A 26,168-nucleotide genomic window follows, 5' to 3' on the forward strand; every position below is an offset into this window, starting at 1 on the left:
TTAAGCCTTTATATAGTCAAAGACAGTATAAACACAAAGTTTTTTATTATCAGTATTGTAGATATTACAACATATATGAAATTCATATCCTTAACATAAAAGTGCTCCTACAGATCACTTAGGAAATGACACTACTCCCATGAGCAAAGGCTATAAAGAAGCAACAGGTGACTGGTAAGTGACAGAATCTCACTAGAATAAGAACAAGTTAAAGGAACTATCCATTTGTCAATATCAAACTGATAAAAAGAATCTGCATTGCAAAAGCACAGAAAAGGAGATACTTCTATGCAGTGATATGAGGAAGTATGAATTTGTACAAAATTTCTGAAAGGTAACTTGTCAATATCAGAATTTTCACTGGGACAATCAGAATTTTCTTTACAAATTTACTTTATTTCCTTATCCCATTAAACAGATAAAACAATGTAAAAGGTACCAAACAAAAAAGATCAGAAAAGAGGATCATCAGTGGATGAGAGAGCTGAACAAATAATAGACAAAAGGGAAGAAAGTGTTCATTCATGAAATGTAGCAGGGGCTGCTGCTATCTGAAATGTTTGAATGATAGGGATGTCAGTAACAAAAGCCACTCTACAGAGGCTGGGGGTAATAAGAAACAGTGACAAGACTGTTCAGTGCCTTTCTATGTGGCAGTCAACAGCTTCCTCACTTCACCCTCTCTTCTATAAGTAAATTGAATAGGATCCTTCACACCATCCACAAAAATGAGTTCCAGTTAAATTCTTAAATGTAAAATTAGCAAGTATTATAAGAAAATATAGTAGGATATATTTGCGAACTGGGATTGAACATATCTTTCTAAAAAAATGCTTTTAAACAATTTAAAAACAACAGAAGGGAAGAAATTATTTATAATAACATATAAAGGGAAAGATGTAAGAACACCTATAAGTAAAGGACAACTAAACAAGTATAAAAATGGACAAAGTATAAGAATAGGTAAATCATACAAGAAATCGGGATGGCTGATAAAGGAGTCCCTGCTTAACCTCACTAGTATTGAGATACAGATTTAAATAATGTAATATCAAAAAGTGGCAGCTGTATGGAGAAATGAGTACTCCTCATTGCCATTTTGGAGGCAGTGAAGTTTTTAACATGTTCACTCAAGTCCCTTTGGAAGGCAGTATGATTAATACATGAAACACTGGAAACAATCTAGATTTCTATGGGACTTGACTAGAAATACTAGCAGCAGTTTCAAAGAAGGGACCAATGATATAGACATGGATGGATTTGTCTAAAGGACACTGAAGCAGCAAATTTTGCAGATTTGCACAGTATTATATATTTTAAAAACATTTCTAACACATTTAAATAAGTATGCAAATATTTAGAAAGGGTCTGGAGAGACACAGCCAACTAATAAGTGTTCCTTCTAGGGAGGAGACTGGGATTGGATATTCTGGTCAAGAGGAGATTTTGTGTTCTCTGTAGTATTTGAAGTTCTAAACAACAATGTAAGAAATTTAACCTATGAAAAAGTGAACTTAGCATGAGAGAAAGCTGGCAGGTAAATGAGAACCTTTTTGGAATTTAGAGAATATTAGCTCATCGACTTGCCAGTCCTTCCCAAGCATACAGAGATCCCAGTAACCTTTCCCATCCAGGGAAACTGATATACAGCTACCTGGAATAATCAAGCCATAATCAGATTTTTTAAAAAGTAATCTCTATACCCAACATGGGACTCAAGTCACAACCCTGAGATCAAGAGTTTTATGTTCTACCAACTGAGCCAGCCAGATGCCCCAAGCCATATCATTCCTAAATGTTGAACAGACAGTTAAGGATCATAACATATGAAAACTATCAGAATAAGAAGCAAGAGACCGAAATAAACCTACAGTGGGGAAAGTTATGTAATAACAGAAGAAAACAAAATTTATATTAAATTTGAACCTAAGTATTCCCATATTTATGGGAATCTATATAAAAAAAATTAGGTAATACTGTACACCTGAAGTGGATGCAACAATGTTAACTATACTGGAGTTAAAAAAATTTTAAATCGTTTTAAAGAAAAAAATAGTACAGAAAGAAATCGTCTGTTTTGTGGAAAAAAACAAATCAGAACTCCTAAGAATGAAAACAATGTTATTGCTGTAATAAACCTAACAGAAGTTTTTAAAGAAAATTCAGGAAACTTTCCAAGCTCATAAATTATAAACAAAAAGGGACATTCAATTAATAGGAGTTCCAAAGAAGTTTACAGAGAAAGGATATCAAATGATTGAGGACCTTTATAAACTGAAGAAAGTTATGAATGTTCAGCTTGGAATAGTTCACCAAGTGTTGGGCTGAACTGGCAAAAACAATTACAATGGGAAAAAAATACATCCAGAAATATGCTTGTGAAATTTCAGAATACTGAAGATGAAACCATCCTTTTCAAAAAGCTTTAAAAAAATGTGTCTCTAAAAAGAACATTCAAGATACCATTAGCCTCCTCCCTGTCAGCAATATTAGATAATACAGAATGTGCTGCACCTTCCAAGTTACAAAGTAAAATTACTTTGAATCTAGAAGTCTATACCCAAACAACAATAAAGCGTGAGACCAAACACTGATATTCTGTATGTGTAGTTTGCTTCAGTTTACTCTCATTTATCCTTTATTAGGGTACTAAAATATTAGCTTCAGCAAAATTTGGATGAAACAGGAAGGCGGCAGCAGGAAAAACTTCAATAAACACATGTGATTGGGAAAGCGGTGCTGAGGATGACTAGGATGATGGTTCTACAACAATCAGACCAAATCACTCTAGGCTACAAATCCAGGAACTCAATGAAGAAAATCTTCAGGAAGATTGAAATAGGTTACATTAAGTAGGTACGAAGTTGGAGGATTATAACAATACGGTGAAGAATAAAAGTTTGTTCTTAGGACGACAGGCAATTATTGGCTTTGAAAAACCATACCAGTTATCAGGTCTGAATATAAAGTCCCCATGAAATGCGGTATGATTTTGGAAAACAGATATGAAAAAATAAAATCCATTTGACTGATACCAGGAAGAGACTCCTCTAAGTGTATACTGGGATAACATCGGACCTATAGAGGAGGAAATGTAATCTTCACACACTGCTTGGCTCCAACTCTTCAAAGAATATTTACACCATGATAATGATTGAGTGCTATTTTATTTCCAACTTTACAATATATAGACAAGTCACTTAAGTTTGTCTCTGCATGTATATAGGACTATTTACTGTCTACTTAATGTAACAGGCAAAATGTAGCTGACAGATTGGATGGTGGGAGATTGATGGTAATAATGAGAGATTGAGGAAGGATGAGGGGCAATATTCTCATAGAGGAGATTCAGAAGATCTAATTAAAGTCAACAGAATAAGAAACAGGTTACCTGTATTTCCAGGTAAAATACAACAGAGGAGCTAATATGGTGGGATGAGTTAAATTCTTATCTTTCCTAAGAAATATTACTAAAGAGTCTATAAAGTTGATAAATGGAAAAGCAGCAATTTAGGATTAGGATTCTGACAGAAACCTAATTCCAATTAGCTTGGAAAAAGGAATTTTTAGGGCCTGAAAGAGATTAGTTGTTTCATTCTCTGGCAGGCTCTCTCTTGGTGGGGGAAATAAAATGGCCTCTTGATATTAGACTTAAAAGGTCCTGCCAGCTTTTAATCTCAAAAGGAAAATGATCTTTCTCTTAGTCTCCAGGTCAGAGAAGAAAAATAGAATTTGTTCTAAAATAGAATTTGGTTCTCTGGACCGCTCACTAGGTCCATGGTATGGGATACTCTGGCCAGTCTGGGTCAAGTGCACATGCCTCTGGTAGTGGGATTGGATCACTGGATTGACCAGTTCACAAAATTCCCATGGAATGGGGACAAGGTGGAGGGAGGTTGAGAGTCACTTCCCATAAAGAAAAAATTTGGCCTGACAAGGACATTGATCGATTCACTAAGTGTGCGAATATTCCAATATTTGCTGCAGAGTGTGTTTGATGAGGTGGTGCTGCCTCAGACCCTGTAGCAAGGGTTAAGTTAAATTTCCATGGGTGGACTGGACTCGGTACACTGTAAGCTTGTAATTTAGCTATCTTGCCAGTAATCTTAAAATGGCTGCATGCTAGACAGGACAACCTCAACATCAAGAGACCAGGGCTTGGGTGACTAGTGGTTGAGCCTCATCTCCTGGACCATTCAGGCCAGACTTCAGGCGAGTTCCTTTTAAATCCTTCCAAAGAAGGCTTCCTTCACAGGTGTCAGAGGCAACCAACAGCAAGTAAAGCTGTTTACATAAAGGACAGCAGACCTGATCTACAAAGAGGGTTGCCTTCAAGTAAAGAAACTTCATTTCCGCCTCCCCACTCCCCACCCTTCCACTGTGTCTGTGAGTGGTCGAGTGGTACATACCCTTAAGGAGGCAAAATCATACATATTTATGAGGAGACTTTAAATGTATTTACTAGCTCCTGAATATAAAGAGGTGGAACCAAGATGTGTCTCTCCATTTCTCCTTTCTGAAACCAAATTAAAGCAACAAGAAACATATATGGGAGCTCCATTTTTGATGAAGTGAAGAAATATCTACAATCCTGAGCCTCAAAATCCATAAGGAAATGTGGCTAAATGTGGTAAGAATCCTGAGAGGAAACTGATGCTGTAATATCAAAGAGTATAAAATTCTTCCAAAGCAATGTCCTATCTGGAAGGGCAAAAGAAAAGTGTCTTGATTAGAACCACAGTTTTACTTCAAAAAGTCTCACTTTAGAAGCCTCCCTAAATGGTTTACAGTTGCAGAGTGGAAGGGTGAGTAGCTGAAGGGTTTAAGGAGGAAACACTTGGGTTTTGAAAAGCTAACCTATCATATGTCAGAGGGGAGAGAAACTGCCAATGATATGCAGGACTGTAAGGTAAAGAAAGGCTAAATACTTACTACTGAAAGTGTGGGCTACAGACCAGCAGCATCACTTGATAATTTCTCACAATTCCAGAATATTGGGCCCTAATCCAGACCTAGTGATTCAGAATCTGCAGCTCTACAAAATCCCCAGGTGATCTGAATACACAGTAACATTTGAGAATCACCAGGCTAAAACAAATTTCTTGCCAGTCTGGAGCACTGCCCTTGGAAAAATAGCTAGATCAGGAAGAGCTCTATTCATTAAAAAAATTAAAAAAAAATCTTTTTTAGTGTTTATTTTTGAGAAAGAGAGACAGAGACAGAGCATGAGCGGGGGAGGGGCAGAGAGAGGGAGACACAGAATCCAAAGCAGACTACAGGCTCTAGGCTGTCAGCACAGACTCTGATGCAGGGCTGGAACTCACCAACCGTGAGATCATGACCTGAGCTGAAGTCGGATGCTCAACCGACGCTCAACTGAGCCACCCGGGGGCCTCTATTCAAAAATTTAAAAGTCTTTCAGAGACCCTATGGAACAGAAGATTCAGACTTAACAGAACTTCCTTCTAACAAAGTTGAATGAAATGACAAAAGAAAAAAGCCAGCCCCACTGAAAAAGTAAAGGGAAGGGCGCCCGAGTAGCTCAGCTAGTTAAGCTCTTGATTTCAGCTCAGGTCATGATCTCAGTTGTGAGAGCAAGCCCACATTGGGCTCTGCATTGGGTGTGGAGCCTGCTTAAGAACTTTTCTCTCCCTCCGCCCCTCCCCCAGTCACACTTGCTCTCAAAGAAAAGAAAAAATAAATCAAGACCATCTCACATCACACACTATGAAAAGTTTAATACAGAAACAACAGGGCCACACTAAATGAACATGCCAGGATCTCTGGCACCCTCTGCCCTCTCATAAGACTGGCATAATGGAGAAAAAGTAGGTAGAAGAAATTTTGAAAAATTATACCAGTATATCCCAACTTGCTGAGCAAGATGTAGGCAGCACTGAATGAAGGTACATAAAAATTCATCCAAAAATCCTTCATTCTAGAGTGTTGGTAGTTTGAATAGAAAGGGCAAGTTAAAGATCTATTAGAATTTGCCCATCTTTTTGATCCAGGAACTTCTCCAAAAATACTGATGAAAGTTTTCAAAAGCATGTACACAAGAATGTTAATTACAGTTTTTTTATTCCTACATCCATAGTCATTCTGTTCTTGTTAAATGTGAATTTGAGATATAAACTTCCAGTGAAGATGGAATTATGGGGGAGGAGGACAGTTTATCATCTCATCTGAAACACTTAAAACTGGACAAAATATATGAAACCTTGGTATCCAAGACACTGGACATCAGGCAATGAGACAGAGATCCCTGAAAAATGGGAAACAAATGAGGTGAGTACTGTGATTTCCCCCAAATAACTGCATGGAGAGTTTCCAGGCTATGGTCTCCCTGAGTTGAGATGGGTCTGGGAGCCAGGGAGATTGACTGAGGTGGCTAGCGTTCTCAGGATGAAGTGCCTGAGAGCTCTTAGAGGAAAAAACACCTAGACATCAGAATCTTTTGTGTAAAAACTCTAGTTTTTACCTGAACGCTGATCACAGCATGCATGTGAGGAAACCACTTGAATTACCTGGGAAAAGAACTGATAGAATTACAAGGAGAAATGGACAAATCCAAAATTATAAGAGATTCTGACACACATCTGTCATAAGAACAAGTAAACAGAAAATCAGTAAGGATACTGAAGACCTGAACTATACTATCCAACAAACTTGACCTGACATTTTAAAAACCTTTCACCCAAGAATAGAATATAAATTATTTTACTGCATCCAGAATATTTACCAAAATAGACCATATTCCAGGCTTTAAAACAGATCTCAATAAACTTAAAAAAAACTCAAGTCATATAAAATGCGTTTTCTGACTAGAAAGGATTAAATTAGAAATCAGTAACACAAAGATACTTGAAAAATCTCCAAGTAGTTGGACCTAAACAGTAATCCATGAGTCTAAAGAGAAATCAAAAAGGAAAAAAAGGAAGTATTTAAAATTGAGTGAAACTTAGAACACACCATGTCAAAATGTGTGGGATGCAGCTAACACAGTACTTAGAAGGGAATACACTACACTAAGTTATAAAATTTCAAAAGCTCCCAGTGACTTCAAATTAACACAATTAACAAATTAACACAATTTCCACCTTAACAAACTTCCACATTAGCATTAGAATGTAAATAATAAAAAGAAATCAATGAAATAGGAAGCAAAAACAAGTCAATAAAACTAATAAATCTTCAGACTGACTACCAAAAAAAGAAAATACACAAGTTACCAATATCTGGAATAGCAGAGGTGACATCACCACAAATTCTACAGTTATGAAATGGTTATGAGAATGTTGTGGACTTCACGGAAATGATTTGAGAACTTAGATGAAATGGGAAATTTTCTTGGAATGATCAAGTTTTCTCAAGAACAATCTGAACAGGTCTTTTTAATAATAAAAAAAAAAAAAAAAAAAAAAAAAAAAGGAGGGGCGCCTGGGTGGCTCAGTGGTGAAGAGTCCGACTTCAGTTCAGATCGTGATCTCACGGTCTGTGAGTTCAAGCCCCGCATCAGGCTCTGTGCTGACAGCTCAGAGCCTGGAGCCTGCTTCAGATTCTGTGTCTCCCTCTCTCTCTGCCCCTCCCCCACTCGCACTGTCTCTATAAGAAAAATGAATAAACGTTAAAAAAAAAAAAAAAAAAAAAAAAAAAAGGAATTTGTAGTTTAAGCCTTCCAAATATTTTCAGGTATCTTACTGTTGTTGCTAGTTTAGTTCTGCCATAGTCAGGGAATACAATTTATACAACCAGTTGTTTAAAACTTAAGATTTGTTTTATGGTTTTGGTAAAATGCCTCATGTGTACTTGAATGTATTCTCTTATGTTTTATAAATGTCAACTAGTTAACTTGGTCAATTTTGTTGTTCAGGGGTTCTATATACTACTTGTTCTATTAATAGCAGAGAGACAATGGTGAAATCTCCAGTAATAGTCGATTGATCCATTTCTGTTCTTTTTTCATTTGTGTAATTTCTATCTCTGTAGTTTGATAACATGTACAATTAGGACTGTTATGTTTACCTGGAAATTGATTCTTTTTATGTCTCTTTATCCCTGATTACATTTGTTGTTCTAATGTCTGCTTCATCTGACACTAATATCGTGATTCCAACTTTCATCAGTGTTTGCGTGTTCTATCTTTTCCCCCACTTTTAATTACGTATGCCTGTATATTTAAAGTTTCTGCTAGCATATGCTGGGTTCTGCTTTTCAATTCAGTTATTTTGCCATTTCTTAACTGGTGTGTTTAGACCATTTGCATTTGCTATAATTTAAGAAATATATTTGGGGGCGCCTGGGTGGCGCAGTCGGTTAAGCGTCCGACTTCAGCCAGGTCACGATCTCGTGGTCCGTGAGTTCGAGCCCCGCGTCAGGCTCTGGGCTGACGGCTGGGAGCCTGGAGCCTGTTTCCGATTCTGTGTCTCCCTCTCTCTCTGCCCCTCCCCCGTTCATGCTCTGTCTCTCTCTGTCCCAAAAATAAATAAAAAATGTTGAAAAAAAAAAAAAAAGAAATATATTTGGATTAAAAACCTACCTTCAAGGTTCACTTATTGTTTCCTTGGCTGTGTCAAGTATACTTAAGTATACTGATGAACCTGTTGAAAAGTGTTCATCTGTGTTCATTTCTATTATTTCCATGATTCATATAGTTCCACCTCTGCTCAAATGACCCATGTAGTTTGGCTGCTGTGCATCTTTTTGGTTACAGCCTTGAACATATTATAGTTGTTTAAAATTTTGTCAGTCCAACAGCTGTCACTTTGAGTAGTTCTGGAGTGCTTTGTCACTTGGTGGGGATGGAAAGTGTATATTATTCTTGTTTTGCATGCTTTGTAATTCTCCCCCAACCCCAGACCCCAAAAGCTAGGAATCGTGTGTAGAACCAAAACAGGTAAATAGATTTCTGGAAATGGTCATGTCATTCCTTCTGTTAAGCCTTGGATGGGGTGGGGAGAGGGAAGAATTCATTAATACAGACAAGAACTGGACTAGGTTTAAGTCTGGTTGCTGCTGTGGTTACCCTGAGTTCACCAGAGTCTTCAAACATCACTAGTGATTCCTTAGCCTATTTTCCCAAGGGTTTATCTCAATGTCTGAGTCACCTTCAGATTTAAGTGTTCCCTGACAACTATGGCTCAGAAAATCCAGTTATACTGAAACATTTTCATTCATTTATTCACTCAAGATCTCACTAGTACTTACCACTTCAATGTGCCAGTCACTATACTAAATACTGGAATTTGCCACTCCTCTAATACTCTACAACCTTCTGCCACTATCTTGTGCATGTGTACTTTCTCTCTTTGCCTTCAATAGCCTTCCAACTCTTAAGTGCCTAGTCAGCCTGAGTCCTGTTCTTCCTTTAATATGGTTACTATCTCCAAGTAATCCCTGTTCCCATGTCCTCCACTCACAATGGAGTTCACTATCTTCTTCTTGGTTATTATCTGTGTCTTTTATACATGTTTCCACATTTTAATATTATGTATTCCCTAGAAAACTCTAAACGTCTGCAGGCAAGTACAATGTCTTATTAGTTTATATTATATATAGTAGGTTTGTGACCATTGATTTGGAACCAATCTCTATGGTAGGTTGGCAAAGAAATTAACAAAGCCAGGGGTGTGGAAGGGGAGGAAGAATAGACCTGCCTCTCCATGAGCATTCTGTTAATTTACTCACCCATTTGCTCCAAGTGTTGGAGATATTTTATGTTTTTACAGTACTATGACAAGTGTAAATGAAAAGTTAACTGTTCTATTATCCTATATGCATGCTTACCCTTCACAAATCTGGATGTTATTTTCTCAGTTGTGGTCAAAGTTAGAATGGCGTAACTCTCATGGTTATACATTTCGCAGTTATCTTAGCAAGATATGGGTGTTTACAAACATGGTTTTTGCAGAATACTCCAACCGTATATAACCCAATAACAAAAAGAACTCTGATTTTATTTCTTACATACGTTGTACAAGCAGGAAACAGGGACTGAAAGCTGTTACATATGGTGATTAGCTGACAGGAAAAGAGACTGGTACATAAATCCAGAGTTTCCTCCCATGTATTAGTCAGCTTGGGCTGCCATAACAAAATACCATATCCTGGGTGACTTAAACAAAAGAAACTTATTCTTCAGTTCTGGAGATCAGGGTGCCACATGGTTGGATGGTAGGGAGAGCTAGCTTCCTGGCTTGCAGACAGCCACCTTCTTGTAGTATCTTCTCATGGCTTAGAGCAAGCTCTCTGGCATCCTTTCTTTTAAAGACACTAATCCTATCATGATGTACCCTCATAAACTCATCTATCCCTAATTATCTCCCAAAGGTCCCTATCTTTAGAGGTTAGGGGTTTGACATATAAATTCTGAGAGGACACATTTAGGGAATGGCATCTCATTCTCCACCAGTCACTTATTGCACACCACTGTTCTTACATGAAAATACCACTGTTTATTCATATAAATATAAACAAATTTCTTTTCAAATAAAACAGTAACAAATAATTTCTCCCTGCTCTTAAGTTCCCATTCTTCAGTATATCCTGGCTTCTTTTTTTCCCATTAGCCTGTCTCAGGCTTGTTAAGATTTTTCATACCATGAAGATTATGTATCTTCATATTCATGGAGACAGTATGATAGTAACTCTACTGATTCACACACATTATGAGTGTTATCTTTATCCACTTGAAGATTCACTCTACCTTTTTCTCACCCACAATTTTCTGTCAGCTGAAAGCAGTACCCTCGTTTGCCCAGGAAATCTCTTATACATGATAGTCTAGTTCTAAGGGACAAACTTAAAACTCTTTCTTCATGTGACCTTAAATAAGGCTCAAAGCCCCATCTATAAATATGGGCTTTGTGGTTCCACTTTGTTGTATGTGACTAATGAAACAGCTTTCTAAATTACACTGCAAATAAAACATCAGTGTCTTATGGAATGAAGAGTGGTCTTCATTAAAAATGATCCAGTCATCTGAACTTGCTGCTTTGAAATTAAGACCTATGGTAACATCACTGCCTTGGTTGATTACAAATTGTCTGGTCAAAGTCACCCTAATGACTTTTGCTCTTTGGCTTTCAAAGTGGGACACATCACCAAGACGGTCCCATTTTTACAAAATTTATGTTATAGACAAAGGCATTTTTCCCATGCCTTGGTCTCTGCTACTTTTATAGCCTCATTCTACGCTTTCACATATTTAAAACAAACTTAGGCTTTTTCCTCAGAATGTGTATTCTGATGTCGAATCAGAGATGAACTCCGACTATATGCCTTCCCACATTTACTACATTCATATGGTTTCTCTGAAGAATGACTTCTCTGATGCCGAATAAGATCTGAGCCACTACTAAATGCCTTCCCACATTCATTACATTCATAGGGTTTCTCTCCAGTATGACTTCTTTCATGTAGAATAAGGGATGTACGTTGACTAAAGGCCTTCCCACATGTTTTGCACGTATATGGTTTTTCTCCAGTGTGAATTCTTTCATGTTGAGCAAGGTGTGCACTCTGACTGAAGGCTTTCCCACACTGATCACATTCATAGGGTCTATCTTCAGTATGAATTCTCTTATGCCGAGTAAGAGATATTCGATGACTGAAGGCTTTTCCACATTCCTCACACTGATAGGGCTTTTCTCCAGTATGAATTCTCTGATGTTCAATAAGAAATGACTGACGACCAAAAACTTTACTACATTTATTGCATTTGAAAGGCTTCTCTTCAGAATGAATGTTCTGATGTATTTTAAGGTTGGCAGTTCCAGAAAACATCTTCCCACATTCCTTACATTCAAACAGTTTCTTTTTCCTTGTATGAACTTTCTGATGTTGAATAAGGGATGAATGCCGATTACAGACCTTTTCACATTTACTGCATCTGTAGAGTTTCTCTCCATTATGAATTCTTAGATGTAGAATAAGGGTTGAAAGGCGCCTGAAGACCTTGTCACATTTATCACATTTGTAGGGTTTCTTTGATGTGTGAATTCTCTGATGAAGCAAAATGGATGAAATCCTATTAAAGGATTTTCCACATTCTCTGCATTTATAAGGATTCTCTAAATGGTGACTTTTCTGCAGTGGACTCTGACTTAAGGTCTTCTCACTTTCATAGGTTTTCTCTCCAGTGTGAATTCTTTTATGTATAACAAGGGCTGATTTGTTTTTGAAGCCTCTCCCGCATTTATTGCATTTATGTAATTTCTTTTTGCTGTGAATCTTCTTATGAAGCAAAAGGGATGACTTTCGAATGAAGTCTTTCCCACACTTTCCACACTGGTGGATATTCTCAACAAAGTGAATTTTCTGGCCCACAGTGAGAGTTGGGTACTGACTCAAGGCCTTCCCACAGTCAAAGGTTTCTTTTCCATTATGAACTTTCCCATGTAGAATAAGAGATGTTCTTTGAATGAAGTTTTCTCCACACTTATCACATTCATGGCTTTTCCTTCCATTGTGAATTTTCTGATGAAGAATGAGGGATGAGATCTGTCTGAAAGCTTTTCTACAATTACTGCATTCATAAGGCTTCTCTCTAGTATGAGATTTCTGATGAAGTTTAAGAGATAAACTTTGACCAAAGGTTTTCCCACAGTCATTACATTTTAAAGATTTCTTTCCTGAATGCACTTTCTTGGGTTTTACTAGGACTGAACTTTTCTTGCAGCCTTTCTTTCCTATGGCAACTTTTTGTGATGCAGAAACTGGTTTCTGATAGCTGCTTTGCCCAGATTTGTTGCACAGAGATGTTGGTAACTTCTTGGTCTCATATTTAGACCTTGAGTCTGAAAGACACCAAGAAATTCAATATTTGTTTTCCTATGCTGGAAAAATGAAGTTTCTGTGCAGTTATTATCAATGATAATTACAATATCAATCATCATCAAACATAATAACAATGATGATAACCAGAAGAAAAACTTTGTAGTATCTTACTGTAATTTTAACATGCCAAAAGGCTTTATAGAAATATTTAGTAATTAAAAATCAGGAAAGCTTGTGATTTGAAATTAATAAATCAAAGTTTTATTTGTAGGATAAATTCATACCACATACCATATTAAACTCCATAGGTTATTCATTAGATGAATGTACTTTTATTACATAAAAGGTCCAAAAAAGGCAGAAGGTAAACTACAAACAGAAGGTAAATTAGTAGTTGCCTGGGGCTGGAGGTAGGACTAGGGTTTAATTGTAAATAGACATGAAGAATTTTATTAGGGTGATAAAAATATTCTAAAACTAGATTATGGTGATGGCTACACAAGTTGTCAACTTTATTAAAAACCACTGAATTATACACTTAAGTGAATTTTACAATATGTACATTACATCCCAATGAAATTGTAAATTTTTAAAATGTATTCTTAAAATCCAATCTTAAAAAAACAAACAAACAAAACACTGGAATTCTGGTTTGCGGTTCTTCATGTAAGAAGTTTGGAAAGCACAACTTCATCCTAACAAGTAAAAAGCTAAACAGATGTTAAAACCAACAACTCTTCTTGGATCCATAAGACAGGGGAGAGTACAAACGGCTGCCTCCAATTTCAGCGGCCTCTAGCCATCCTGTCCCTCCTAAAGGGATAGGGTTTTGGTGGGGGGGCACTGAGAAACTGAAGACATTCACATTCCAGAGGCAAAGGCTCCCTAAAAGACACACCTCACCCATCACTAAAGGGCTGTTTACAATAGTTCCTTTTACCTGGTACATCACCTCTGGCAAGTAAAATAAAATTACAAGGCATACCAAAAGGCAAATAACACAATTTGAAGAGAAAGAGCAAGCATCAAAATCAGACTGATATGGCAGGGATGCTAGAATTCTCAGACCAGAAATTTAAAATTGATTAATATGTTAAGGGCTCTAATGATAAAGTATACAGCGTTATTAGAACAGATGGGCAATGTAAGCAGAGAGATGGAAATTCTCAGAACCAAAACAAAATGTTTGAAATCAAAAACACTGTAACAGAAATAAAGAATGACTTGGACAGAATTCGACACAGCTGAAGAAAGGTTCTGAGAGCTAAAGGATTTATTCTATTGGTAAATTAGAATTCTTAAAAATCAGGGGCTCCTGGGTGGCTCAGTCAGTTCAACATCTGACCCTTCATTTTGGCTCATGTTATGATCTCACAGTTTGTGAGTCTGAGCCCTGTGTCAGGCTCTACACTGATAGTGTGGAGCCTGCTTGGGATCCTCCCTCTCCCTCTCTGCCCCTACCCTGCTCATGCTCACGTGCTTTCTTGCTCTCTAAATAAAAATAAACTTTAAAAAAAAAAAAAAAAAGAACCCTTAAAACTTGGAAAGCACAGTAAATAAAGACTGAAAAAAAGAGAACAGAATATCCAAAGACCGTGGGACAACTACAAAAAAGAGACAAACGTTATTATGAGACTACTAGGAGAAAGAAGAAAGAAAAGAAGAGCAATGAAGAAACAATAAGTGAAGGAAAAAAAAGAAAAAAAACTTTATCTTTCTTATCCTTTTCATTTTAAAGTTTGAGAGACAGAGAATCTCAAGCAGGTTCCATGCTGTCAGCCTAGAGCTCGACGTGGGGCTTGATCTCACAAATTGTGAGATCATGATCTGAGCTGGAACCAAGAGTCAGACACCCAACGACTGAGCCACCCAGGCACCCCTATTTTTCTTATTCTTAACTGACCTAACAGTAACAGTTTATTCAAAATAATAGCATCAATGTATTCAATAATGTTTGGTCATCTTTTCATCTTATGTACGTACATGTAATATATACATGCTTATCATATTTATATATAAATGAAATGAATGATAACAATGATACAGGTGATGGGAGGAAGAAATTAGCATTATTTTGTTATTATAAGGCACAGTCCCATGAAGTGATATACTGGTACCTGAAAGTGGACTTGGATTAGTTGTAAAGGTATACTGTAAACTCTAAGGCAACCACTTAAAAAACAAAAAAGTATAATTGATAACACTGGAATCATATGAAATGCTCGTTTAAAAACACAATAGGCAGAGGGGCGCCTGGCTGGCTCAGTTGGTGGAGGAGGAAACTCTTGATCTCAGGGTTTGAGTTCAAGCCCCACACTGGGTGTAGAGCCTACTTAAAAATACATAAACAAAAAACAAAATAAAACCACAACAAGCAGAAAAAGAGAAGACAAAAGCAGGAATAAAGACAATAAAAAATATTTATTATGTATAGAAGTAGATATCAATCCAACTATATGAGTAATCACTTTGAATATCAACAGTATAATTACTGTAACAATTAAAAGAGACTGTCAGGGTGAATTAAAAAACATGGCCCAATTGTGTGTTGTCTGTAAAAAACCCACTTTAGGCACAGATTAGACATAGATTAAAAGTAAATGAATGGATGAATAAAGAAGATGTGGTATATATACACAACACAGTATCACTCAGCAATCAAAATGAATGAAATCTTGCCATTTGCAACTATGTGGATGGAACTAGAGGGTATTATGCTAAGTGAAATTAGAGAAAGACAAATATCATATGAGTTCACTCATATGTGGAATTTAAGATACTAAACAGATGAACATAAGGAAAGGGTAGCAAAAATAATATAAAAACAGGGAGGGGGACAAAACATAAGAGACTCCTAAATATAGAGAACAGAGCGTTGCTGAAGGGGTTGTGGGAGAGGGGACGGGCTAAATGGGTCAGGGGCATTAAGGAATCTACTCCTGAAATCATTGTTGCACCATGTGCTAACTTGGATGTAAATTAAACAGTACATTAATAAATTTTTTAAAAAGTAAATGAATGGAGACAAATATACCATGCCAACACTAATCAAAAGAAAGCAGGAGTAGTTACATTAATTCTAGACAGAGCAGACTTAAAAGCATGGAAAGTTATCATGGATAAAGAGGGGCATTACATAATGAAAGAATCAATTCTTCAGAAAACATAACAATTCTTAATGTGCATATGCCTAACAACAGAGCATCAAACTACAAACAACAAAAACTGTAAAACTGCAAGGAGAAATATATGAATCCACTATCATAGTTATTAAAACACTTCAACATCCTTCCCTCATAAATGAACAGATTGAGCAAGCAGAAAATTCAGGGGAACTCAACCACACCATTTTCAATTGAATATAACTGACATCTACAGACCACTTCATCCAATGACAGTAGTAGTCACATTGTCCCCAAGCTTACACAGAATATTCCCCAAGACAGACATTCTAGGCCTTAAAACACACCTTAACAACGAATAGAAATCACACAGTGCTCTCAGACCACAATGAAATTAAACCAGAAATCAGTAACAGAAAGGTCAGTGGAAAACCCCTAAATACTTGGAGGTTAAATAATACATTTTCAACAACACATGAGGGGCATGTGGGTGACTCAGTCAGTTAAGAATCAAACTCTTGATTTTGGCTCAGGTCATTATCTCATGGCTTGTGAGATAGAGCCCTGCATGAGGCTCTGTGCTGACAAAGCAGAGCCTGCTTGGGAATCCCTCTCCCACCACTCTCTGCACCTTCCCTGTTCATGCACCCGTACTGTCAAATTAAAAAAACAAAAAAAACAAAAAACAAAAAACAAAAAAAAAACTCCCAAAAGAAATTTTTAAATATTCTGAACTAAATGAAAACAGAAACACAACTTACCAGAATTTGTGGGATGCAACGAAACTAGTGTTTATCCTAGGGAAATTTATAGCACTATATAGCACATTAGAAAAGAACAAAGATTGGGGCGCCTGGGTGGCGCAGTCGGTTAAGCGTCCGACTTCAGCCAGGTCACGATCTCGCAGTCCGTGAGTTCGAGCCCCGCGTCAGGCTCTGGGCTGATGGCTCGGAGCCTGGAGCCTATTTCCGATTCTGTGTCTCCCTCTCTCTCTGCCCCTCCCCCGTTCATGCTCTGTCTCTCTCTGTCCCAAAAATAAATAAAAAACGTTGAAAAAAAAAAAATTTTTAAAAAAATAAAAAAAAAGAAAAGAACAAAGATCTAAAATGAGGGGCACCTGGGTGACTCAGTCCATTGAGCATCCAAATCTTGATTTCAGTTCAGGTCATGACCTCACAGTTCGTGGGATCACGCCCTGCATCAGGCTGTGCGTGGACGGTGTGGAGCCTGCTTGGATTCTCTCTCTGCCCCTCCCCTGCTGGCGCACACTCGGTCTCTCAAAAAAATAAACTTAAAAAATAAATAAACAAATCCAATCAAATAAAACAGCAGGATACAAAATCAAGACTCAAACCAGTTGTGTTTCTATACACTAACAATGACCACTCAGAAAGGGAAACAAGAAAAACAAGAAAAATAATCCCATTTACTATAGCATCAAAAAGGATAAAATATTCAGGAATAAATTTAACTCAAGCAATTTGTACATGGAAAAGTACAGAGCACTGCTAAAAGTCATCAAAGGTACAAATAAATGGAAAGCTATCCTGTGCATGTGGACTGGAAGACTTAATATTCCACCCAAAGCAATCTACAGATTCAATGCACTTCCTATCAAAATCCCAATGACATTTTTCACAGAAACAGAAAAAAAATTCCTAAAATTCATATACAATGTCAAGGGACCCCAAATAGCCAATCTTGAAAAAAAGAAACAAAGTTAGATGCCTCACACTTTCTGATTTCAAAACATACTAAAAAAGCAGGGCCTGTGGTGCCTGGGTGGCTCAGCTGGCTGAGCATCTAACTCTTGATTTCACTGCACTTATAATCCCAGGGTCATGGGGTCGAGGGTCCTATCAGGCTCTATACTGAGTGTGGAGCCTGTCTGGGATTCTCTGTCTCTCTCCCTCTGCCCCTCTCCCCAGCTCACGTGGTTTCTCTAAAAGAAAACAAATAAATAATTTTAAAAATCCTTCAAAACACACTACAAATCAACAGTAATTAAGATGATATGGTAGTGGATAAAAGATAGATATAAAGACTAACAGAACAGAATAGAAAGTCAAGAAATATACACTTGCATATCTGGTCAAATGATTTTCAATAAGGAGGCCAATACCACTCAAGCAGTCTCTTTCACAATCAGGGCTGGGAAAACTGGGTATCTACATGCGAAAGAATGATCTTGGACCCTTCCTTACACTTTATATATAAAGGTGTGAGTGGCTCAGGGGGTTGAGTGACAGACTCTTTCTTGATTTCAGCTCAGGCCATGATCCCAGGGTTATGGGATCAAGCCCTGCATCAGGCTCTGCACTGAGCATGGTGGAGCATGTTTAAGATTCTCTCTCCCTCTGCCTCTCTCTTCTGCTCACTCTCTTTCTCTCTCCCAAAAAAAAAACTACAAAACCCAAGTAACAACAACAAAAAAAACTTCAAGGGGGGGGGGCACCTGGGTGGCTCAGTTGATTGGCATCCCACTCTAGATTTCGGCTTGGATCATGATCTCACTGTTTGTGGGTTCGAGCCCCACTTGGGCTCTGTCCTGACCGCGGGGAGCCTACCTGGGATTCCTTCTCTCTCACTCTTCCAAAAACAAAAATTTTAACTCAAAATAGATTAAAGACCTACACGTAAAATCTAAAACTACTGAACTCTTGGGGTGCCTGGTGGCTCAGTCGGTTGAGTGTCTGACTTCGGCTCGGGTCATGATCTCGCGATTTATGAGTTCAAGCCCTGCATCAGGCTCTGTGCTGACAGCTCAGAGCCTGGAACCTGCTTCAGATTCTGTCTCCCTCTCTCTGCTCCTCCCCTGATTGCTCTCTCTCTCTCTCTCTCTCTCTCGTTCTCAAAAATAATAAACATTAAAAATAAATAAATAAAATAAAACTACTGAACTCTTAGAAGAAAACATTGGGGAAAAAGCTTCAGACATTAGATTTGGCAGTGATTTCTGAGATATGACACCAAAAAACACAAGCAACAAAATAAAAAAATAGGACTACGTCTGCATGTCAAAAGGAACAATCAAGAGAGTGAAAAGGCAATCTATGAAATAAGAGAAAATAATTGCAAATCATCCATCAGATAAGGGACTAATACACAGAATAAAGAACTACAACTCAACAACAGATGACAACCCTATTTTAACAAACAAGCAAAAGACCTGAATAGACACTTATACACATGGCCAATACACCCATGAAAAGATGCTCAACATCACTAATCATTAGAGAAATGCAAATCAAACCCACAGTATCACCTCACACCTGTAAGGATGGCCACTATCAAAAAAACAAAAAATAACAAGTGTTGACAAAAAACTGGAACCCTTGTATACTATTGGTGGAAATGACAAATGGTGCAGCCACTATGGAAAACAGTACGGAGGTTCCCCAGAAAATAAAAAATAAAATTATCATATGATCCAGCAATCCTACCTCTGGGTACATATCCAAAAAAACTGAAATCAGGATCTTAAATACATATCTGTCCTCCCATGTTCATTGCAGTAGTATTTACAGTAGCCAAAAGCAGAACAACCCAATTATCCATTGATAAATGGATACAAAAAATGTGATAAACATAATGAAGTATTATGCAGCCTTAAAAAAGAAATATCCTGTCACTTATAAGCTACAACATGGATGAACCTCAAGAACATTATGCTCAGCAAAAAAAACCAAACAAACAAAAAGCAAAAAAAAAAAAAAAAAAAAAAAAACAGTTATAAAAGATCAAATACTGTATGATTCCATTCATACAAAGTATCCACGGTAATCAAAATCAGAGAAATATAAAGAAAGGTGACTACTGAAGGCTGGGTGGAGGGGTGGAGGGAAATTAGTGTTTAGTGAGTATAGTTTCAGAAGTTATTAGAAGATGAAAAAGTTCTTGATACCTGTTGCACAACAATGTGAATACACTTAACTGTACATTAAAAATGGTTAAAATGAACTCAATATTATGAATTTTTTTACAACTAAAAAATTCTTATAAAACTGTTTAAGTAAGTAAAAATAACCTGATAAAAAAAGAATCTATCAGAAAAGAGAATGAGCTCTTGGAAAGTAGTCAAAGTGAACAGTTGTGGAAAAAAAATTTTTTTTAAAAGAATGAAGGAACAATGTGAGCTTGAACATTATCATTAGAAATACTATCATGAGAGAAGGTGGAATATGCTTTCTCTGAAGGGAAATGCTGAGGCAGGGAAGGCTGGGATGAGGGCATTAAGAACTGAGCTTCTGAGACCAGAAACTGGGGTTCAAACCTAGCTCTAATGCCACTTCCTAGCTGGGTTATCGTAAGCAAGTCACTGAACTCCTCTGATCTTCAGTTTCCTCCTATATAGACCAGAAATAATAATACCTACCTTAGAGGACTGGGAGGAAACTATACTTAAAGTATGTCTGTTACCTACTAAAAGTTTATTAAATGTTGGTTATTCTCCTTCTAGAGCTTGCACAAAAGAGACTGGAATTTTCTTCTCAGGCCTGGGGCCTTTAAGGTAAGGAAACTGGGAGCTCTCAAATATCAAGAGGCTGCCCCCTCAAAATGCAGGGTGCTCTTACACACAATGGCAGTGTATAGGCTTTGGTTCTGTCACTCACCCAAGCCCCGGCGTTTTCTCACTGGCTCTACCATCCAAGGTGCTTTCCCTTTCTCCAATAAGGTGATCACATTTGGTCTCCGAAAGGAAAGTCCTGCATTCGGGAAAAAAATCAGAACTGAGCAGGACGTGGATGCCACAGATGTCAGGGCCAAGCCCCATGTCAATGGGAACGGGGGTTTATGACCACAAAGGGTACACAGAAGACGTAAAGGGCAGGCGGAAAACGAGGATGAAAGTTCAGTTACAGTGAGAGGTGGTGCTCATTTCTAACTCTACAAAGCCAACTATGGTCTTGAAAAGTCAGGCCAGAAACTCCTGAGTCTACTGCCTTTAGCTCCCACTCCCACCTTCTTTGATCCGTTTTGGGTCGAGGGGCTGGGGCTCTGCAATCCACACTTCTTCATCAGCAGCTCCCTATCAGCATCCACCAGCAACCAACCAGCAACCACCACCGGGGGCTCTGCTGGTTTTCATTTTTCTTTTTCCTGCACTCTCAGAACAAGCCTCAGCCTGACTCTTCATGACCGTAACAGACTAGTCAGCATACCTCTCTCTTCCTTCAGAAGTGTGAGTCCCTTCAAGTCCTAAAAACCCCAAACTCTCCCCTTTGTATGCCTAGCCCAAGGACGGTGGTGGCTGCAACCTACAGTTATCATCTATGAATCAGCTGTGTCCACTAGTTACCTTTTAACAGTACCTGCTGATTCCTTTTATTAAATTCTCTCAAAAATTTTGAGGGTGCCCTCAAAAGGTTACATATATAGTTACCATATGATAGCAATTCCACTCCTAGGTATATACCCCGAAGAAATGAAAATACATGTCCACAAAAATATTCATACACGAATGTTCACAGCAGCACATTCATAATAGCTCCAGTTAAAAACTGCCCAAAGGCCCATCAACTGATGAATGGATAAATAAAATGTAGAATATTATTGGCCATAAAAAGAAGGGGGCACTGATACATGCTACAATGCAGATGAACCTCAAAAACGTTACGTTAAGTGAAAGAAGTCAGGTATAAAAGTACCACATACCTATGATTCCATTTCTATGAAAAGCCAAGAATAGGCAAATTCATAGAGACAGAAAGTGGATTAGTGTTTGCCTAATCTAAAGGAATTAGTGGGCAAGGAGAAATGAAGAGTGGTTGCTAATGGGTCTGGGATTTCTTTTGGGGTAATAAAAATGTTCTAAAACTGACTGTGGTGATGGATGTACAACTCTATAAATACATTTAAAACCACTGAATTATATACATTGTATATATATGTGAATTACACATCAATACAGCTGTTAAACAATAAAACAAAACTGTAGTGGCTTCTGTTTTCCTGACTAGACTAATTTATGTCCCACAATAGGCTGGTTGTGGATTATGGTAGTGGGGGGTGGGGGCAGGCCTTACCGAGTGAGACCAGATTCTGGTAGTTTTCCAACATGACGTCTTCATACAGATCCTTCTGAATGGGGCTCAGCCACTCCCACTCTTCCTGGGAGAAATAGATGGCCAAATCCCCAAATGTCACTGGCACCTGAAACAGAAAATCACATGTCCTTTCAACATGGGCTTATGCTTCCACGTGGCTAGAGACAACAAGGAACTTGTTCCTAAAAGGGGACATAAATGCTGCCAGGAATCTTTTCAGGAAACATTTGGGGTTCTGAGGCCAAGAGGGGCAGGTATATTAAATAAAATAAATACAACACAATATGATATGATTTAGCTATTATCAAAGACTGTGTCGGAGCGCCTGGGTGGCTCAGTCAGTTGAGCATCCAACTTCAGCTCAGGTCATGATCTCATGGTTCGTGGGATTGAGCCCCATGTCAGGCGCTGTGTTGACAGCCCATAGCCTGGAGCCTGCTTCAGATTCTGTGTCTCCCTCTCTCTCTGCCCCTCCCCTGCTCTCACTCTCAAAAATAAGTAAACATTAAAAAAAAAAAAAAAAAAAGACTGTATCACAGGGGCACCTGGGTGGCTCAGTCAGTTGAGCATCTGACTCTTGATTTTGACTCACATCACGATCCCAGGTTGTGGGATCAAGCCCAGCATCAGGCTCTGCTCTGCATGTGGTGGATCCTGCTTAAGATTCTCTCCCAGGGGCGCCTGGGTGGCTCAGTCAGTTGAGCGTCCGACTTTGGCTCAGATCGTGATCTCACAGCTCGTGGGTTCGAGCCCCGCGTCAGTCTCTGTGTTGACAGCTTAGAGCCTGCAGCCTGCTTCAGATTCTGTGTCTCCCTCTCTCTCTGTCCCTCTCACGCTCATTCTGTCTCTCAAAAATAAATAAATAAACATAAAAAAAAAAAAAGATTCTCTCCCCTTCTGCCCCCTTCCCTGACTCATACACTCTCTAAAAAATAAATAAAGACTGCCACATAAAAAGCATAGCAACTTGGATTTACTGGGCACTGACAAAGGCAAAGCATTTTTCTAAGTACCCTACAGGTACCGACTCATGTTGGCCAGTGACTGGGGCACTGCTGAGAGGATCACAGCAATGTTACAGATGAGTAAACAGGAGGCCCAGAAGGGGAGGTGATTTATGGAAGATCCACAACTAGTGAATGGAGGAGATGGAATTCAATCTGAGCAGCTGGCTTCTGATTCATGCTCCTAACCACATACTCTCTAAAGAGCATGTGACTAAACTACACAGGGCAAAGATTCTTCGTAGATGTAATCAAGGTTACTAATCAGTTGATCTTAAATAGGGAGATTATCCTGGATTATCTAGGTGGGTGATGTAATCACAGGAGCCCTAACAGTGGGGAATTTTCTGTAGCTGGAAGAGAACAGAAAGGAAGTCAGGGATTTCTGAAGCCTGATTTGACCTGCTATTGCTGGCTTGAAAATGGAAGGGGACCACAATGAAAGAAGGAACTGAATATGCTAATAACCAATGAGTTTAGAAGTAGACCCTGAACCTCAGATGGGACCACAGAGCCAATCGACACCTTTATTTCAGCCTCGTGAGGCAGGCCAAGCTGCACTCTGCCTGACCTCTGACCCATGCACAAACTGTGTGCCCGAAATACATGCTGATTGAGCAGCCAAGTTTGCAGAAATTTGTTATAACAACAACAGAGTACAAGCACACATAACTTATGGGGCAAAAATGTTTGTTAGAGAAATTGCATTCAAGGTGTTTACTGTAGAAAATCAGTTCATCATCTAAAGTGGTGAAGCACCAGGGCGCCTGGGTGGCTCAGTCGGTTAAGTGTCTGACTTCAGCTCAGATCATGATCTCATGGTTCGTAAGTCTGAGCCCCACGTCGGGCTCTGTGCTGACAGCTCATAGCCTGGAGCCTGCTTCGGATTCTGTGTCTCCTCCTCTCTCTGCCCCTCCCCTGCTCACGCTCTATCTCTCTCTGTCTCTCAATAATAAATAAACGTCAAAAGAAAAATTTTTTTTAAGTGGTGAAGCATGTTTTTTAATAGGAGGCTGACTCACTGGCCTGATTCCAACAAACCCAATCTGAATATAAGATTATGTGGAATTTCTTACACACAGAGAGATGTCCTCCTTGTATATATGGGTTGTACAAGTGAAAACAAAGCAACATTAACAGATTAACTCTAGGGGCGCCTGGGTGGCTCAGTCGGTTAAGCGGCCGACTTCGGCTCAGGTCATGATCTCACGGTCTGTGAGCTTGAGCCCCGCGTCAGGCTCTGTGCTGACAGCTCAGAGCCTGGAGCCTGTTTCAGATTTTGTGTCTCCCTCTCTCTCTGCCCCTCCCCTGTTCACGCTCTGTCTCTCTCTGTCTCAAAAATAAATAAACGTTAAAAAAAAAAAAATTAAAAAAAAAACAGATTAACTCTAGAGCACAACCTCGGATCTTCCTCTGCCTCAGAGGTCTTGCCTGGGCACCCACGTCTACCTCGAGAAATCATGGTGGCTCCCCTCTTCTGTCTGAGGAATAGCGCTGGCAGACACCCTGAAGATGCTCAACTAATAGGTGAATGGCATGGGTACACTGAGAAAAAAGGAGAGGCAGGCACTGAGTGGTTACGTGAGGTGCTAGAGCTCTTATGCTCCTACCCTTCATGGTGATGGGAGGAAACAGAAACAGGTCTTGGATGGGATTCTGTCAGGTAAGAAGTTTCCATGGAAGGAAAGCAAATGGCCTATGTCTTATAAGATGAAACTTCCCCCCAAGAAGAATCGCTATTTACCTTGGACTTGGACTTCCCTCGTGCAGCAGGCATCCTTTCCTCCCTGTTGAGGGTCCGCATTTGAAGAAGGGCAGAGGGCTGAGAAGGTGGGGCTGGGGGAGAAGAGAAATCATGAGGACGACAGGTCTTTTTGGGCGTTCCCAGAGTCTTTAGGATACAAATCCCCTGGCCCCTCCCCCTGGTTACCCATGCACGTACACGCGCACACACACACATGCTTAGACACACACGGAGGGATGACAGAACAATTTCTGCGGCATTCCTGCCCCTTCTCAGGGTTGGGAAAGGGCAATGGCCAATGCTATCTGCTCCCAAGACAACAAAAGGTTCCAGATCAGGAGGCAAATGAGACACGAAGACACCTATCCATTCATTTGGCAAGCATTTGTTCAGTTTCTACTATGTGCCAAGCATGTCCCAGGTGTTGGGGAAAAAGGAGAGTTAAAGCAGAGAAATACCAGCTCCCATGTACTTTACTCCAACAGGAATGGGCAATACAGAACAGTGGGGCATACAGAACAGTGTCACCTGAGATCATTGCTATATTTGAAAAAAAAAAAAAAAAAAAACACAGAGGAAGGGGTAGAGTGATGGAGTGGTTGGGAGAGGCCTCTCAGAGGATGCAACATTGAGTTAAGGTTTGAACGTAGTGCGTGAGGCACTTGGAGAAGAACATTCTAGGTAGAGATACAACAGGTGCAAAGACCCTACAGCAGGCACGTGCTTGGTGTGTACAGGGAAGTGAATGGTGTGCTGAAGAATGAGGCGGAGAGTGGTGGCCTAGGAGATGGCTGAGGTCAGGAGACAGCCACGTCGTGAAGACGGTCAGGAGCACTTGGAATTGATCCTAAGTGTGATAAGACATCACTGAGGGAGCAGGGGTCTGAAGAGTGATAGATCTGACTTAACATTTAACAAAATTTATTGGGTGGCTATGTGGTGAATGAACTGTGTCTGCTGGTGAGGGGTGGAGGGGACACAGGAGCTGAAGAAGGAACTCATTAGGCAGGTATGTATAAATCCAGCAGAGACTTCAGTGGCCTGGATTAGGCCCCCTCTATCACTCTGAACCTGTTTTTCTACATGCGTGTCATTAGCCACTGGTGACAATTGAGTTCTAGAAATAAGGCTAGTGCCATTGAGTGTTTAATGTTATTTAATTTCAGTTAATTTATTACTAAAGTCATAATAAAATAATAAATATTAAAATAAATGAATTAAAATTTAGTTATCTAAAATTAAACACTGGGGCGCCTGGGTGGCTCAGTTGGTTAAGCGTCTGACTCTTGATTTTGGTGCAGGCCATGACCCCGGGGTGATCAAGTCCTGCATCAGGCTCCACACTTGATGGAGCCTGCTTAAGATTCTCTCTCCCTCTGTCCCCATTCCCCACTCATGCTCTCAAATAAAATTTAAAAAAAAATTTTTTAATTAAAAAAAATAAATAAAGGGGCGCATGGGTGGTGGCTCAGTC

At 39.1% G+C, this 26,168-nt stretch overlaps 1 protein-coding gene across 6 annotated transcripts in view; it reads right to left on the minus strand.

Moving 5' to 3' along the window:
* Window positions 1-26,168, minus strand: part of ZNF667 (zinc finger protein 667) — a 74,403-nt gene that overhangs the window by 8,373 nt on the left and 39,862 nt on the right. For 5 of the 6 annotated variants that reach the window (XM_058707486.1, XM_058707490.1, XM_058707487.1 and 2 more), the window contains exons 2-5: window positions 24,695-24,786; window positions 21,926-22,052; window positions 20,513-20,605; window positions 9,936-12,797 (exon numbers count right to left, since the gene is read on the minus strand). In XM_058707486.1, coding sequence (XP_058563469.1) covers window positions 11,218-12,797; window positions 20,513-20,605; window positions 21,926-22,052; window positions 24,695-24,786 — 1,892 coding nt within the window. In that variant the 3' untranslated portion in view covers window positions 9,936-11,217. Of the gene's footprint in view, window positions 1-9,935; window positions 12,798-20,512; window positions 20,606-21,925; window positions 22,053-24,694; window positions 24,787-26,168 lie in introns of those variants that run through there. The other variant, XM_058707491.1, reaches the window with a different exon arrangement.

This window comes from Neofelis nebulosa, chromosome 17 (genome assembly GCF_028018385.1).
Source record: "Neofelis nebulosa isolate mNeoNeb1 chromosome 17, mNeoNeb1.pri, whole genome shotgun sequence".
Classification (NCBI taxonomy): domain Eukaryota; kingdom Metazoa; phylum Chordata; class Mammalia; order Carnivora; family Felidae; genus Neofelis; species Neofelis nebulosa.